We start from the raw sequence: 18,326 nt of genomic DNA, 5'->3' as shown, positions 1-18,326 counted from the left end.
TAGCCTCTTCAGTTGGCTAGTGCCTGGCAGGGAGTGTCTGTTTACACAGCAAAGGCACTAGATTGGGCTGAATGTTCTCATAAGGACCTAATTGCATAACAACGGGGTTTGGCAAGTGTATCCCTGTCATTAAGTGATGCACAGTTGTAATTATAAAACTTGAAAATTTCTTAGTTATCTTTTACATTAATTGTGATGCAAATAGAGCTCAGCCAACGTATCGACAAGAGCTGCACATTATGTGTCAAAGAGCCACCTGTGGCTCGAGAGCTGTGGTTTGCCAACCCTGAACTAGACAATCAGGTTGCATAGCCCCATTCCCACAGTAGGAATGGAGCATGCCACACCTAATTCTGTGCCTGCACCTAGGCTCCCTATTCTTGCTGTAGCTCACCTTGTCTTCAGCCCTTCCCTTAGGATCAATCTTAAGACAATAACACATCCAAACTCTGAAATTGCAACTCACCAGATAAATATAACGTAGCAGAAAGTACAGCCCACTTCCTTGGAGATTTTGGTCTCCCAAAGTAGCAAGGAGGACTTCTAGCCCTTCAACTCATAGATTTTTAAATTCAGTTTATTTTGTTCACTCTTCCATCCGTTATCTTTATCTAATTTGTTCCTGAAAATGGGCTGTGTAGCAAAATCTGGATAACAAGTAAATTTATTAGAAGGGCAGCCCAATCCTAAGCTGTGCTGGCACAACCAGGCCACATGTCCTGTGTTGTATCCAGTGCAGCTTAGGAGGTGGCAGGTTGTCTCATAAGAACATAAGAACAGCCCCACTGGATCAGGCCATAGGCCCATCTAGTCCAGCTTCCTGTATCTCACAGCGGCCCACCAAATGCCCCAGGGAGCACACCAGATAACAAGAGACCTCATCCTGGTGCCCTCCCCTACATCTGGCATTCTGACTTAACCCATTTCTAAAATCAGGAGGTTGCGCATACATATCATGGCTTGTACCCCATAATGGATTTTTCCTCCAGAAACTTGTCCAATCCCCTTTTAAAGGTGTCTAGGCTAGACGCCAGCACCACATCCTGTGGCAAGGAGTTCCACAGACCGACCACACGCTGAGTAAAGAAATATTTTCTTTTGTCTGTCCTAACCCGCCCAACACTCAATTTTAGTGGATGTCCCCTGGTTCTGGTATTATGTGAGAGTGTAAAGAGCATCTCCCTATCCACTCTGTCCATTCCCTGCATAATTTTGTATGTCTCAATCATGTCCCCCCTCAAGCGCCTCTTTTCTAGGCTGAAGAGGCCCAAACGCCGTAGCCTTTCCTCATAAGGAAGGTGCCCCAGCCCCGTAATCATCTTAGTCGCTCTCTTTTGCACCTTTTCCATTTCCACTATGTCTTTTTTGAGATGCGGCGACCAGAATTGGACACAGTACTCCAGGTGTGGCCTTACCATAGATTTGTACAACGGCATTATAATACTAGCCGTTTTGTTCTCAATACCCTTCCTAATGATCCCAAGCATAGAATTGGCCTTCTTCACTGCCGCCGCACATTGGGTCGACACTTTCATCGACCTGTCCACCACCACCCCAAGATCTCTCTCCTGATCTGTCACAGACAGCTCAGAACCCATCAGCCTATATGTGAAGTTTTGATTTTTTGCCCCAATGTGCATGACTTTACACTTACTGACATTGAAGCGCATCTGCCATTTTGCTGCCCATTCTGCCAGTCTGGAGAGATCCTTCTGGAGCTCCTCACAATCACTTCTTGTCTTTACCACTTGGAAAAGTTTGGTGTTGTCTGCAACTTAGCCACTTCACTGCTCAACCCTGTCTCCAGGTCATTTATGAAGAGGTTTAAAAGCACCGGTCCCAGGACAGATCCTTGGGGCACACCACTTTTCACCTCTCTCCATTGTGAAAATTGCCCATTGACACCCACTCTCTGCTTCCTGGCCTCCAACCAGTTCTCAATCCACGAGAGGACCTGTCCTCTAATTCCCTGATTGTGGAGTTTTTTCAGTAGCCTTTGAGGGACCGTGTCAAACGCCTTCTGAAAGTCCAGATATATAATGTCCACAGGTTCTCCCGCATCCACATGCCTGTTGACCTTTTCAAAGAATTCTATAAGGTTCGTGAGGCAAGACTTACCCTTACAGAAGCCATGCTGACTCTCCCTCAGCAAGGCCTGTTCATCTATGTGTTTTGAGATCCTATCTTTGATGAGGCATTCCACCATCTTACCCGGTATGGATGTTAGGCTGACCGGCCTATATTTTCCTGGGTCCCCCCTCTTTCCCTTTTTAAAAATAGGCGTGACATTTGCTATCCTCCAATCTTCTGGCACCATGGCCGTTTTGAGGGACAAGTTGCATACCTTAGTCAAGAGATCTGCAACTTCATTCTTCAATTCCTTAATAACCCTTGGGTGGATGCCATCAGGGCCCGGTGACTTATTGATCTTTAATTTATCAATGAGGTCTGAAACATCTTCTCTTTTAACCTCTATCTGACTTAACTCCTCGGTCAGGAGGGGCCGTTCGGGCAGCGGTATCTGCCCGAGGTCTTCTGCAGTGAAGACAGATGCAAAGAACTCATTTAATTTCTCTGCCATCTCTAAGTCTCCTTTTATCTCCCCTTTCCCTCCCTCACCATCCAGAGGGCCAACCGCTTCTCTGGCGGGTTTCCTGCTTCTAACATATTTGAAGAAGCTTTTATTATTCCCCTTAATGTTGCTGGCCATGCGTTCCTCATAGTCTCTCTTGGCCTCCCATATCACCTTCTTACATTTCTTTTGCCACAGTTTATGTTCCTTTTTATTCTCCTCATTAGGGCAAGACTTCCATTTACGGAAGGAAGCTTCCTTGCCCTTCACAGCCTCTCTAACTTGGCTGGTTAGCCATGCGGGCACCCTCCTGGATTTAGTGGAACCCTTCTTTATTCGCAGTATACACCTCTGCTGGGCCTCTATTAGTGTTGTTTTAAGCAGCCTCCATGCACTCTGGAGAGATTGGACTATTTTTACCCTCCCTTTCAACCTCCTTCTAACCAGCCTCCTCATTTGAGGGAAGTCCGCCCGTCGGAAGTCAAGGGTTTTTGTTAGAGATTTGCCTGGTATTCTTCCCCCAACGTGCACACGTCTCCTTGGGGTAAGGGGATATTTATGGGGCTTCTCGGATATGTGCCAGCTGTACAGCTGGCACAAATCTGGGAGGCTCGTGTAGGGCTGTCCAGCCCAGGATGTTGCGGTTGTGCAGCCCAGGATGCAGGTTAGGATGCAGTGTGCACCGCTTCCACAGGTCCCATCCCCTCCTGGGAATAAAGCCTGATCCTCCCCGCATTCTGCCTTCCCCTGCCCCAAAATGCCCCCTCCCCACCTCCAATCCGCCTTCCTGTCACCCTCCCCATGCTCCTGTGCTGCCTGGCACACACGTACCTCTGCTGGCTGGCGCAGGGTTGGAATCTGATGCTGCTGAGCTGGCTTGGGCCTCTGTGCCAGCCTAGCCAGCTGTTAAGTAGTCACAAGCATGCCTTACGGCATGTTTGCAACACTCTGAGCCAGCATGGGGCTGGTTGAGCCTGCTCAGTTCCCGGTTTGGATCACACCGTAATTTAAATGGGAAAAATTTGAACCCATTCTAAAACTATTCTGGGCTCACCCCAAAATCACTCTAAATGCCTCATATCATAAGGAAAAATGTGTGACTCAATAAGATAGAGTAAATAACAATTAATATTATTATACCTATATTGATAAAGCAATAGTGTTGGGCAGATGAGGATGGCTAAGAAGTTTGATGATTGTGGTGAGGAAGACTGATGAATGCAAAAGCAGATAAAAGGGAGAGTGTAATGCACATGCCTTGGAAGCCAGTATGAGCTGAGAACGGGACACACTGCTCTTCAGTCAGTGTGTCATACAAAGCTGGTTCCCAGACCATATGCCAAAATTCCTGGTATGGATAAACAGGCATGGTCTTAATATGTGTAGTACATATAAGTGAAAATCCATATAGAGAACATATAGATAGTGGGGGAGTGTGCATTGGAAAAATAACTACAGTTTATTTAGTGTAAGAGCCATCATTTCACCCATCTTCTTCATGTCTCTGTTGTATTTTGAAGTGCAACATGTTCTCTGTTAAGAGTAAGAAATGTTGGAGACAGTACCTTTAGCTAGAGGAGTAGGGCATTCCTGCTTATTGAAATCTAACAGGATTACTCATTTGCTTAGACATTAACATGCTCAAGGGCTTAAGTAGATTGGGACAAAACAGAAGAAAGCATATCACAATATAGTGTTAGACTTGAGCAAAAGCTGTTAAGAAATTATCCATTTTTCCTAACCTTACCCAGAAATTGGTCAGCTTTGTAAGGCAAATTTATTTCAATTAAAAACCTTCCCCCCGTCTCCTTTGGTGAATAATAAAACAGTAATATAATTGCTAAACAAAATATCAAATGAAATTAAGGACGTTGTAAACAAGAGTGTATAGACACATACAGTTTTACTCTCTAGAGCAGGTGCTCCCAAACTTCTTAGCATCAGAATCCACTCTTTAAAATCACGCTCCATTGGGACCCACCCAGGTTTACCAGCTTTTAGAAAAGGAGATCTAGCAAGAAATAATGTTTTACTGATTTATTTATAAGTAATAATAACCAGAACATTTATCTCTCTATATTCACACATGCTTGAAAATTGCAGGAGCTCAGCTCAGCTCTTTGCAGAGTAATTAGCAGCTGCAGTATCTGATTTTTTAATAGTCTCAGGGCTTGAGGCAATTAGTTACCTGATCTTTCCATCACCCTTTGGCGACCCACCAAAAATCAGGTCGTGACTACCAGTGTGTCCCGGACCACAGTTTGGGAACTACTGCTCTAGAAAGTACATCCAGATTAGTTGTTATCTGATCCTAACAAGAGCACTGAGGTTTATAAGGAGCCTCAAAAACAAGTCACCACATTTTCTTGCCAGCAGAAACCTGCCAGCACGGAAGAGGTTTATACAATTCATTTGAAAGAGCATCTCCTGAATGGTTTATTTTGGATTGTCTTCAGCTGGTTTAAAACTAGTGGAAAAGAAGTGTTACAAGGAAAGTAAAAGTATGAAATGTTAAGAGAATTTGGTCACGTTCAACTCCTTGGAGTTTTTGTTGGAAAGCAAATCAACATAAATCAAGTTTCATCCTTTTCCTTCAAATTGAAGTGTGGCTTGAAGTTAATTCAATATAACAAGAGAGCAAGTTGTGCGTGTGTGCCAGTCTTCCATAAACTGAATGAAGTTTGTTGAGAATGTGTCTACCAAATACTTTTTTCCTGTGAATGCAGCAATATGGTTGATTTAAACTTTATCCTTTCATTTTACCCTCTAATATTAATTTTGAAGAAATAATGACAAGAACCTCAAAGTATCTGATATAAAGCAACACTTTCAGTAAAAGCACATCGTTTATATCATTGCAAACACAGCTGACAGGTCCTTTCACAAGTATCTAGGGTCATGAGATGTGAGTGAGCAGCAACTCTGTTGCAGTGGTGAAATCTTGTCTGTTCATGGGGTTGCTGTGAATGTATTCATTGTGATGAGATCCATAGTAACTGTGGGTTTTATTGCAGACATAACTAATGCCAAGCTCTTGGACTCTTTGGGGAGGTTTTAAACTTACTAAAAAAAGTGGTGACCCTCATGCTCTTTCTGTATTTCTGGGCCCTTTTTTCATTACTATAAAGGGCTGGTGGACTTGGACTCAACTTTGTTGGTGCCAATATTGTCATATTGTTTGACCCAACGTGGAATCCAGCAAATGATCTTCAAGCCATTGACAGGTACAGACCAGTTGTTAATAATTTGTTAGCCACTTCATTTATAGAGATCTTTCTTTTGACTCTGGAAACTTTGTTCTTGCAGAGCTTACAGAATTGGCCAGTGCAGAGATGTAAAAGTATTTAGACTAATCTCTTTGGGGTCTGTGGAGGAAATGATGTATTTGCGGCAGGTTTACAAACAGGTAAAATATTATGTTTTAATTCAGTGTTCTAAAAGTCAAATTACTATGCTTGTTGAGCTGTTGTATGAGAATGAAAGTTGACCTAATGTTGCATAATTATCTTTAATTGATTTTATGACTTATTAATGTGTTGATTCTGATATATAACTTAAGCACTTTCTAAAGCAGTGGTGCTCACACATTTAGCACTGAGACCCACTTTTTAGAATGAGAATCTGTCAGGACCCACCAGAAGTGATGTCATGACTGGAAGTGACATCATCATGCAGGAAAATTTTTAACAATCCTAGGCTGCAATCCTACCCATGCTTATCAGGAGTAAGTCCATTTACTGTCATTGTTAAAAGAATATACATAGTAGCTTGTTAAAAGTACAAGTCTAATATTTTCCCAATGCAGTCACATAGCATGGTAGCATCAAGTCTAATAGGTATTGGCAACCTTCAGTCTCGAAAGACTATGGTGTCGCGCTCTGAAAGGTGGTTCTGGCACAGCGTCTAGTGTGGCTGAAAAGGCCAATCCGGGAGTGACAATCCCTTCCACACCGGGAGCAAGTGCAGTCTGTCCCTGGTCTGTCTCCCTGGCTATGGGCCTTCCTTCTTTGCCTCTTAGCCTCAGACTGTTGGCAAAGTGTCTCTTCAAACTGGGAAAGGCCATGCTGCACAGCCTGCCTCCAAGCGGGCCGCTCAGAGGCCAGGGTTTCCCACTTGTTGAGGTCCATCCCTAAGGCCTTCAGATCCCTCTTGCAGATGTCCTTGTATCGCAGCTGTGGTCTACCTGTAGGGCGCTTTCCTTGCACGAGTTCTCCATAGAGGAGATCCTTTGGGATCCGGCCATCATCCATTCTCACGACATGACCAAGCCAACGCAGGCGTCTCTGTTTCAGCAGTGAATACATGCTAGGGATTCCAGCACGTTCCAGGACTGTGTTGTTTGGAACTTTGTCCTGCCAGGTGATGCCGAGGATGCGTCGGAGGCAGCGCATGTGGAAAGCGCTCAGTTTCCTCTCCTGTTGTGAGCGAAGAGTCCATGACTCGCTGCAGTACAGAAGTGTACTCAGGACGCAAGCTCTGTAGACCTGGATCTTGGTATGTTCCGTCAGCTTCTTGTTGGACCAGACTCTCTTTGTGAGTCTGGAAAACGTGGTAGCTGCTTTACCGATGCGCTTGTTTAGCTCGGTATCGAGAGAATGAGTGTCGGAGATCGTTGAGCCAAGGTACACAAAGTCATGGACAACCTCCAGTTCATGCTCAGAGATTGTAATGCAGGGAGGTGAGTCCACATCCTGAACCATGACCTGTGTTTTCTTCAGGCTGATTGTCAGTCCAAAATCTTGGCAGGCCTTGCTAAAACGATCCATGAGCTGCTGGAGATCTTTGGCAGAGTGGGTAGTGACAGCTGCATCGTCGGCAAAGAGGAAGTCACGCAGACATTTCAGCTGGACTTTGGATTTTGCTCTCAGTCTGGAGAGGTTGAAGAGCTTTGCGTCTGATCTGGTCCGGAGATAGATGCCTTCTGTTGCAGTTCCAAAGGCCTGCTTCAGCAGGACAGCGAAGAAAATCCCAAACAAGGTTGGTGCAAGAACACAGCCCTGCTTCACTCCGCTTCGGATGTCAAAAGGGTCTGATGTGGAGCCATCGAAGACAACAGTGCCCTTCATGTCCTTGTGGAAAGATCTGATGATGCTGAGGAGCCTGGGTGGACATCCAATCTTGGGGAGAATCTTGAAGAGGCCGTCTCTGCTGACCAGGTCGAAAGCCTTTGTGAGATCTATGAAGGCTATAAAGAGTGGCTGTCGTTGTTCCCTGCATTTCTCCTGCAGTTGTCTAAGGGAGAATACCATATCAGTGGTGGACCTGTTGGCTCGGAATCCACACTGCGATTCTGGATAGACGCTCTCTGCAAGTACCTGGAGCCTCTTTAGTACAACTCGGGCAAACAGCTTTCCTACAACGCTAAGGAGAGAGATGCCGCGGTAGTTGTTGCAGTCACCCCTGTCACCTTTGTTCTTGTACAGCGTGATGATGTTTGCATCCCTCATGTCTTGAGGTACTTCACCTTCTCTCCAGCAGAGACAGAGGATTTCATGCAGCTCAGTGACGATGATCTCTTTGCAGCATTTTAGGACTTCAGCAGGGATGCTGTCTTTTCCAGGTGCCTTGCCAAAGGCAAGGGAGTCCAGGGCCACGTGAAGTTCTTCTAGGGTTGGTTCACTGTCAAGCTCTTCCAGCACAGGCAGGCACTCAATGTTGTTCAGTGCTAAGTCTATCAAGACTTATATCAGTCTATAAGTCTATTAGACTTATATCAAGTCTAATATAGTAAAAATAAAATATTGAAGCGAATTGGGACCCACATGAAATTGGCTTGCGACCCAGCTAGTGGGTCCTGACCCACAGTTTGAGAAACACTGTTCTAAAGAGAAGAGAAACTAAAGAAAGACAAATCTGGTGTTATAGTTCTGTAGTAGAGCATATGCTTTGCCTGTAGTATGTTGCAATCTCCAAATAAGGTTGGGAAACCCTGTCTGGAAAGCTGCTGGCACTCAGTGTAGACAAAACTGACCTAGATGGTCTGATTTTGTATGGGGCAGTTCCCTATGTGTTCATCCTCTGGATACTATTATAGAATGGGCAAGCAAGTTAGACCCAAATCCTATGAGTGCCTTGCACTGCTGGAACTAGCATTCCAGTAGTGTAAGTTCCTTTACAGTTGTCACAGAAGGTAACACATCGCTTTGTGTAGCTGGGCCACAACAACCTCCAATGCTGGTAAGTCAGTGCAGGGGGCAGAAAGGAAGTGGGTGGAACAGGGTGGAGGAGAACAATGGGGAGGAGAGCAGATCGAGGCCAGAAAGGAGTGGTATCAGTGGCGCCTTCCCAAACCCGATCTCACTTCCTACCTCAATCCACCTTCTCAGATCCACTTGTTCTTGCACTAGCTAAACTGATTAGACCTACTGGGGCAGCAAGGGCTTCTTCTTGGACTTATTCCCTTACCAGAGGAGACCTCTGGGATCCCCCCACCCCTGTACAGGATACAGAGTGCTCTCTGATGGCCCAGCTGTCTCAGTGGAGCTATTTTGATAGGATTGGGCTGTTAGCGTTGGATAACATAAACAGCTATAACAAGTACAGGTTAAAGAATCAAATATATTCATTTCAAAAGTATTCCCCATGTTTTCAAAGTCCCATGTTTACATTAAATATTGACTGATGTCCACAGAACAAATGATTCAATTGGAATAAGGGTGCAAACACATTTGTGGTTCAGTCTGAATCACATTGTCTGAATCACATTGTACATGCAGTAAAAATACATATGCAAATATGGGCCTATTTACTTAAAACAAATTAAACATAGTAGAGCAAACACTAAAGCTGGGGCCCTGCCTACAGGATTGACTTGCACTCCGATCCAGTACATGTTTACTCAGAATTAAGTTTGTGTTTACACAGAAGTAAGTGTGCTGAATGGGGCTTACTCCCAGAGAAGCATGTGTTAGATTGAAGCCATAGTACCTTACATTTCAAGGATCTGCATACCATCAGCACTGTTATATTATCAGTGGCCTCAACTAGGGCCTCTAGTCCCTTTACTAGAGGAAATGAGACAGTTGTTTGCAGCCCTCAAGGTTACAGCTGAAAGTATGTCAAGTAAGATCAGGCTATTTAGATGCACCTCAATTGTACAAAAATCTAAGCATTCTTATATTAATACCATACATTTGGGCAGCAATCTTACATATAACTGGACGTCAGTACAGAGTAACACCCAGAGCATTTCTTCCTCTGGAGCAGGAGTGTCCAAACTTTTGGCAGGAGGACTACATCATCTCTCTGACACTGTGTTGGTGCCTGGGGGAAAAAGAATTAATTTACATTTAAAATTTGAACACATTTACATAAATGAATATGTTAGAGATGGAACTTATATGAATGAATGAAGGTCTTGCAATAGCTCAAGGCCTATAAAAGCAAAGCAAGGCTGGCCTTTCCTTAGCTACTGCTGCTGCTTCACCGATGTGAAACAGCAAGCAGAGGAGGGAGCCCTCAGCCTACAGCTCATGTGAGAAATTGAACAGTCGCTTCTTGCATTGAGAGCAGTCGCATCGGGCCAGTATGGGCTCCAGCAAGTGCCCAGTGGGTGGATTAGGGGTCCCTGAGGGCCACAAATGGCCCCCGGCCTGGGGTTTGGGCACCCCTGCTCTGGAGCAATTGTGTCTTCCTCTATCGCAAGCAACTCTAGATGCTACCTGGAAGTTATATAACCTTATTGTGTGCAGGAATGCAGCCTTTGCTATTTATACCAGAAATAAACAATATTTGACTCAGACGTCCAACACCCCACTCAATCCCATCCAGGATCTAGAATATGCAGACTGCAGGAAAATAAGAAACGCTGGTAGTCTGGATGTTGCCTGTATACCTTACTTTGCTATCCCCAGGTCCACATTAACAAAGTTCTTCTTTTATTCTTGAGAATGGCAGCAATGGAGAAGTGGACTGTGAATAGAGATAAATCTGCTGTCTTTAGTGCAAGGGTGGCCGAACTACGGCTTGCAAGCCACTGTCATATAATGTGCAGCTTGCGGAAATATGTTGGCTGTGCTCCTCTTTTCCATCACAGTTATTGATATAAAATTGATATAAAACAAATAAAAAAATGTTTAAGCTTTATTATTTACTAGATAGTCTACTGGAATAAAATGCTGCTTTAATTATAATGGCGAGTAAATATATTTAAGTATTTAAACACTTCTTAAATATTGCAGCTCTCAAGCCCCTGAAGTTTATCATGTGTGGCTCTTAGGTTAAGTAAGTTTGGTGACCCCTGGTCTAGTGTAATCATTTGTAGTACCTTAGTGCGGGGCTGCTCAAACCATGGCCCGGGGTCCAAATCCATCCACCTGATGAGCGAACCTTTCGGTTTTGCCTGGGTGCTGCGCAAACTCCCCCTCGATTGGGGGACAGGGACACTCTGGTCAGTTGCATCTGCCTGAATGTCTTGTTGCGTGGCCTTCTGGGATGCTGGACAGATGACGCGACTGCCCAGAGCATCCCTGTCCTCCGAATGAGGAGGCCTTTGTCTGCTGCCTGGGCATGGTCCAGACAGGGACCACCTTCTGAGTGCACAGCAGTCACTAGTTTGAGCACCACTGCCTTAGTGTCTAAAATTTGATGATGATGATGATTGATGATGAATGCATTCTGAATAATTTAGCTGCAGTAGACAATACATGGATTGAAGTACTGGATTTAATATGTTATACATGGTACATAGGAGACTTCAAACCACATTTTCTTTCCTTTTCAATAAAACTACTCAGGTTAATACGATTACTCTGCAATGGCAGCATCTGCCAGGGAAAATAAAACAAAATATTCTCTTTTAGGAATTTCTGCCCACTCTAGCTAAAGCTATGCACAGTATATTCTGTAAATGCCAGGAAATTTCAACATGCTGTTGCAGGAACATGCTTCTGAAATCCATTGCCTTTCTCTGTTTTAGCAACTGCATTGTGTGGTGGTGGGAAGTGAAAATGCCAAGCGATATTTTGAGGCAGTGCAAGGATCAAAAGAACATCAAGGCGAACTTTTTGGTGTTCATAACCTTTTCAAGTTCCAAGTCCATGGATCCTGCCTTACAAAAGAGATTCTGGAGGTGTGATCTTTTCCTTTGGTCTTATGAATGTCTTTGCTGTAACTTACCATGTATATGAAAGAGTAAGTGTGGTGAGAGATTGAACAGCAGCTGGTTGCCACATGTATCTGTGATTGCTCATTTTGGAATACTTAGAATCCAATCCAGAATAGGCTTTCTCACGCTGTTCAGGCACGTGCAACATCATACATGTCTTTAAGTTGTTGCAAACTGTGCGACACCGGCAGCCATTTCAGGGATGCACCCCAAATGGCAGCAGTGACCCCAGCACATTGCCACAGTGGGCAACCTGTGCTGAGACAGGTAAGCCGTTGTGAGAGGTGGGTGTAAGGTGAAGCAGAACGGGGTGGGGAAGGGGGAGGAACAGAAGTGTCTTGGTGGGGAGGGGAGGTGGGTGTGAGGCAGAACAGGGGAGAGAAGGGGTGGCACCAGCACATGCCAGGATCCTGTTTCTGTTCCTCCCCCGTTCTCATTCCTGCACTCTCTTTGGTTCTGCAACAGCTAAAGATCCAAAAAGTGCCATTGGGGCTGCAAAGCTTAATCCAAGGTAAAGGAATGAAAGTTGCCTTACCTCAAGGAGGCCTACAAAGACTGCCCCTACAGGATGCAGTGCATGCTCTATTGTTGTAGCTACATCTGTGGGAAGGCTTGCTTAGAATTGAATTGTTAATTATAATTTTGCTTGCAAGCAACGTGAGACCGACCATCAAGAGCCTATGAAGCCCAGAAGTTTCCTCTTTTTTGTTCTTCTTGTTCCACCAGGTAGTGACCAATCAGTGCCCACGGCTATTGCATCATTCTGCCTCTTCTTTCCTTCCAAGCTAGTTGGAAGGATGGGGAAGCATGACAACAGTGTGGACTCAGTTTTGAAAGGTGGAGGTTGGGAAAGAGGAAATTAGGTTGGAGGGAGTGCCACAACGAGAGAGAGAGAGAAGGCAGGATAGTGGAGATCAAGGAAGCCCACTGAAGATCAAAACACCCCAAAAAGTCTCTGCCAGTTTTTATCTCATGTTGGACTTTAGCCCTGGTTGTTGTTCAAACTGCAGGCCTGAGACTTCAAACATAATGGCAGTTTGGTCTTCTGGGTCCTGACCCACCTATCAGAGACCACAACTCTAGAGCGTGGGTCTCCAAACCCCAGTCTGGGGGCCAGATGCGGCCCACGACCAGCCTCAATCCAGCCCGCGGCCAGCCTCTTGTCCCCTGAAAGCCTCTGGCCCACTTGACCGAACTTGATTGGAACTATGCTCTGGTTGCATCTGGAGGATGTTCTAAGGGCCAAAGAGTTTGAATGACTGAGCCTATTTATTCATGTATTCACTCATCTAAGTTCCATCTCTAATTTATTTATATAAATTTTATATTTAAATTTTTTTCCCAGCCTTCAACACTGTGCTAGATATTTGATGCGGCCTTCTGGCCAAAATGTTTGGAGACCCCTGCTCTAGAGGGCTAGGCCATGTTTCTATAGGGCCATATCTGCAAGAGTTGGTATATTCTTTATATTATCAGAAATGACCATGATAGTATACATGAAGCCTTTTTATAATAGTAAAATCATGTATTTCCTTTTCATAAGAATCTCTCCATAAGAAATATAATAATATTATTATTAGATAAGAGAGGTCCAATCCAGTTTCCACTGCATCTTTTCAATAACTTTGTCACTCTGTGGGTGGGTTTGTGGTGTGCATGCATTTTTTAGGAAAAAAAATCAGAAATCAAGGTCTGCCAGCTCTGTCCTAGAGTACGAATCTCCATGTTTCTTGATGCCTAGAAAGGTTATAGGTCAAATCAGTAAGTCCATATGATACATATTGTACCATCAGTAAATTATTGTTCTGTTTTACAGAGGGTGGGCCGAGTAGAGGCTGGTGTCATGACAGCTACTACATGGTTAGAAGAGGAACCCCAGTCACACAGGGAAGAAATGGTGACGTGTCGGATTGTCATTCGCTTTTTGTGTGTTATGAAACATACTGCTTAAAGTGTTCTGCAAATGTGCTTACAAACTAGAAAAGGAGGTATCATGTCTTTGAAAACTCATATGACCTCATTTATAAACATTATTATTGTTAACAGTATTTATATACCGCTTTTCAACCAAAAGTTCACAAAGCGGTTTACAGAGAAAAATCAAATAACTAAATGGCTCCCTATCCCAAAAGGGCTCACAATCTAAAAAGATGCAAATGAATACCAGCAGACAGCCACTAGAACAGACAGTGCTGGGGTGAGGTGGGCCAGTTACTCTCCCCCTGCTAAAAAAAGGAGCACCCACTTGAAAAAGTGCCTCTTACCCAATTAGCAGGGGTTATTGACTATTAACATCATCATGTGCTTTGGGCCGCATGTCTGGAAATTGAATCTGTTGAAGCTTAGGATAGAATCCTGTTTAAAGGTCTGCTACCATCATGGGTCATGGTTGGCCACCTCTACTTCTTTGGGTTTCTGCAAAGTGGCAGGATTATAAGAACATAAGAAAAACCTTGTTGAATCAGATTGAAGAGCTATCCAGTCCAGTGATGGTGGGCAAACAGATGCCCACAAAAGTAACTGTAGGTGATCTTGAGAGGCTGGCTCATCTGGAAGAGGCTTCTCAAAGAATTCAGAGGGAAAGAGCAATATTTGGGGTTCTGAAGTTGGTGCCTGCTTCAGGTTGCAATCATTTAGTTCTTAGGGAATGAGGACAGGCTTGGGCTAGTGCCATCAGACCAGGAGATCTGAGGAGTCAGCTTCAACAGACCAGGAGGCAATAGAATGAAGACTGGGTAGAAAACTAGCACGTGGGGTTAGGTGTGTCAGCAAGTTTGATGTATCCCAAACCTCTATGTATAGTATTTTTTAAAAAAAAATTCCTGTGTGCATTCTGCAAAGTTCTTTTTCTGGTTTATAATCTGCAGTATATACCTTTTAAATCTGACCCATGATAATATATACACAAATAGTTAAAACTAGAATTGTATGGCACAGCAGAATGGTACCAGAATGGTATATGGTACCATGTGGAATAATAAATAATATGTGGAACAATTGTAACAAAAACTTCACATTTGCTTTATTGTTAAATTATATACCAATTTAAGAATTTTTTTTTTAAAAAAACGGTGAAGCCAATGATCTGAGTGTGTAGCTTGGAGAGTATTTAGGTAGTTGTGGAGTTGAAAGTTTTTAGTTTTCAGATACTGATGCCCTTAATATTGGGAATCTTGTCTCAGAAATGGATTGCTTCTTTATTCTGAAGTTTTCCTTCTTTTTGAAAGAAAGCCCAGTGCTGATCACATAATAACTATACTATAAATGTAATGTAAGGACAGCATCATCAAAATGTCAAATAAAAACAGATTCCTTTAAACAGCCAAACAGGAACAGAAAAATATAATAAAAATGTCATCTTAAGAAAATTTTGTTTCTGCTGTAAAAAGTTGGCTACTTTTGCACTGTGTCTCTTTACAAGTAATTAAATTAGGGCTTTAATCATAAGCATACTTATTAGAAGTAAGCTCCACTGAACACAGTAGCACTTACTTCCCAGTTGGGCTTTAATCATTGGCCGAGCTTTTTGACTTGGATAGTTATTTAGCTCAAAAAGTAATCAAATCTGGGATCCTGGAAAGCTGCACAAAAATGAGACATTGGAAGCTATAGTGGAAAAGTGCCAGTGGCTCCATAATAATTAAACAATAAGTATCTGTGATCTTACTAACCCAAGAATTTGCATAGTTTCTCAGCACACTTTTTAAAATATTATATATATAACACTGTTCCCCTTTTCATGTCTTCTTATACTTTCTTTTATTATGTGACCTTTGAAGACTGAAAATTAGAACTAATATTTCAAAGAAAGATTTTAAATGACTGGCATGTTTCATATTTTTCTATTTCTGCATGACTTTAGTGTGATTATCAAGACACTGCAAGTCCCAAGAAACAACTAGAAAGGGAAGAATTTGATTGGAGGAGTGACTTCAGCGATGAGGAGCATGTAGGAAATTCTAAGGTGAAAGCAAAACGGAGCAGATCTTGTAGCACAAAAAATACTAAAGTTCCACAAGGACAGCTTACTTTACAGCAGTGTGGATTTCTTAAACTGCTAGAAAAGGGAACAGAAACATCCGAGGATGGCATTGGTGCCTCAGATGATGAAAATGTTCATGTCAGATCAGTGGCACAAACATCCAAAGCAAGTTCTGAAATGGGATGTTTTCCTAAAACCCAGGACCACTATAGCATTTCAGGGCATCAAATAACCTCAGTGTCACCAATTGAGGAAGAAAAGGACTTTGGAAATAAGTACAAAGATCCGTGTATTTCAGATGAAGCTGGGGTAGTTATGGAGAGTGAAGACAGTTCAACTGAAAATGATATCATCTTTCCTTCCCAATTTCCTGCCAATCAGAAATCTGTTAAAAGTTGTAAAGGTGTAACAGTAAATCTTAAGTGTTTGGCTACAGAAAAAACTCCTGCCCGTATGCATTTGCAGAAACATTTGACTTCTGAGTGGATTCCTAGGAGTGTGTCACCTTTCAGCAAAATACAATCATTTGAAGACATCCAAAAGATTTCATCTGAGAAGGAAGGAAGTGATATTAGTGACGAGTCTGATGATATTGAAATCTCGCCACAGTCCCGATCAAGAAAGCAAAATGCCACCAGCATGGTGAAACAGAAACAATTCCATAACAAGAACTGTTCCAGAGCTGTTCTGTGTGGTAGCAACTTAAACACAAGAGAGGGCAATGCTGAATCTCAAAATATAGAGGAGTTTTCATCACCGGAAGACAGCATGCTAGCGAGGAAGGTTGATACATACAAAGAAAGGCTAAAAAATGATAGGCGTAGAATTCACTTTGAGTCCAAATTCCCAAACTCTCTCAAGCATGGTTCTGTTACCCTGAGAAAACGAAGTAATTCCAATATGCACCAGAACTCTCCTAGCATGCAAAGGTTGGCAAGCCAAGCAGAAAAAGTGGGATCTCTTGACCAGCTTCTCGGTAATTACAAATATGTGACAAAATATTGTTCCAAGAAGAATAGTACTCAGAAATTAAAAGTTAGGAAGTTATAGGTTCTGAAACATGAAACTTTCTTGACCTATAATGTCTGCATCTCAAAGGCCCTGAATCTCTCCAATGGGCCAGTCCCAATGGTCCAACCCAAGCAGATTTCCCCACCCGGCAGTGTAGTAATCAAGCACACACCTCCTGCTCCCCTTGCTGGCCTGCCTTCCTGCAGCCTCATCACCACATGGGGAATGGTTCATCCAAAGCTCCCCTCACTATGATTTAAATACTACATTAAAATATGTCAATTGCCCCAGGTGATTATTAGGCTGTGGGATGATGTGCCAGAAGGGGAAGCAAAACATGGGCCCTTTCGTTCCATATCACACATGAGCAAGGGTGATTGAATGTGTAATCCGAACCCCACCATTTCTTACTCAGGATAGGTTCAGGCATGCATGTTTATTAATACATGTGTGAAACAGCCATTACCCATCAAACAGTTTTTTATATTATTTCAAGCACATGTCTTTCAATGGAAATAGTTCCTCTCCAGGAACTCCATGCTTGGTGGAATGGAATTTAAAAAATAATTCTGAAGATTACTGAATTGTAAGTGATTTAGGGTGCAATCCAAACCTTTAGCACGTTTGTGCCTCCTCGGGGGGGAAGCCAGGCTGGTGTGGAGGCAGACAGACGCCTCTGCGCCGGCTTCACCTCAGCCGTTTGTGTCAGCCTGCCTGCACTGACACAAGCAGAAAAGGTAGGTGTGGGGGGCGGGGAGGAGGAGGGAGGGAGGGAGGTGTTCCTGAGCGGGGAGAGGGAGGGCGATGGGCAGCCCCAGGGGCAGGCGGGCGAGGAAAGGGAGGCGGGGCTGGGATCTGGCAGTTATGCCGGATCCCAACCCCCGTCCCCGTGGAGAAGGGAGTGGCTTCAAGCCACTCCGCTGTCCTCAGACTTGCGCCACCTCAGGAGATGACCTGAGGTCACCTCAGGAGACCCATTGTTGCCAGCAGCCCTTACCCAGGGATAAGGGAAAAAGTTTCCCCTTGCCTCTGGCTAAGCTGCTACTTGCCACAATCCTGCACTGGATACAGCGCAAGCCTCCTGGCTTGCCTGTTCCAGTGCAAGTTAGGATTGCACCCTAACATGTGCATCTGAATACACCTCATATTGGTATATTCTCCTGTCCTTGTATATTTTGTCTCCTGCAGGCTAAGGAGAGCAGCAACAGGGTTGGGTGGATTGGAACGGGTGGGCAAAATTGGCTGCACCAGCATGCGCTGTATGGTATCCCCCTACCTGGGCCCAATCTGACAACACAGATCAATCTGGACTTGTGTCAGTGATTTTACTGTCACAGATCTGAGTTGATTCATAGTGGCTTTCTCTGGGGCAAGGTGATGAATGTTGCCTTGCCCCAAGGAGATTTTCTGCCTGTTAAATTCCCTTATGGGTTGCAGCGCAAGCCATGCCAGCAGCACTGCATTGGTGCAGCATAGGATTGGATTACTAGAAATAATTTGTCAAAATAATGCTGGCACATTCAAACAAAGTTTTTCTTCTTTATGAAAAAAATTAACCTTCTTCTAAATGGGAGACTTGGAGCTTGTGTGTTTAAAATGCTTTCTGTGTTGCACATTACACCATATGTCTGTACAGGAATACATGGATGGTTTAA

At 43.7% G+C, this 18,326-nt stretch overlaps 1 protein-coding gene across 5 annotated transcripts in view; it reads left to right on the top strand.

Moving 5' to 3' along the window:
- Positions 1-18,326, top strand: part of ERCC6L2 (ERCC excision repair 6 like 2) — a 68,170-nt gene that overhangs the window by 32,588 nt on the left and 17,256 nt on the right. For 3 of the 5 annotated variants that reach the window (XM_066616148.1, XM_066616147.1, XM_066616149.1), the window contains exons 13-17: positions 5,701-5,796; positions 5,879-5,978; positions 11,490-11,642; positions 13,495-13,575; positions 15,541-16,636. In XM_066616148.1, the coding sequence (XP_066472245.1) occupies positions 5,701-5,796; positions 5,879-5,978; positions 11,490-11,642; positions 13,495-13,575; positions 15,541-16,636 (1,526 nt within the window). Of the gene's footprint in view, positions 1-5,700; positions 5,797-5,878; positions 5,979-11,489; positions 11,649-13,494; positions 13,667-15,540; positions 16,637-18,326 lie in introns of those variants that run through there. The other 2 variants (XM_066616150.1, XM_066616151.1) reach the window with 2 other exon arrangements.

The sequence above is a fragment of the Tiliqua scincoides genome, chromosome 2 (genome assembly GCF_035046505.1).
Source record: "Tiliqua scincoides isolate rTilSci1 chromosome 2, rTilSci1.hap2, whole genome shotgun sequence".
Classification (NCBI taxonomy): domain Eukaryota; kingdom Metazoa; phylum Chordata; class Lepidosauria; order Squamata; family Scincidae; genus Tiliqua; species Tiliqua scincoides.
Note: the sequence above shows the minus strand (reverse complement) of the source record. Positions and strands in the feature narration are given on the sequence as shown.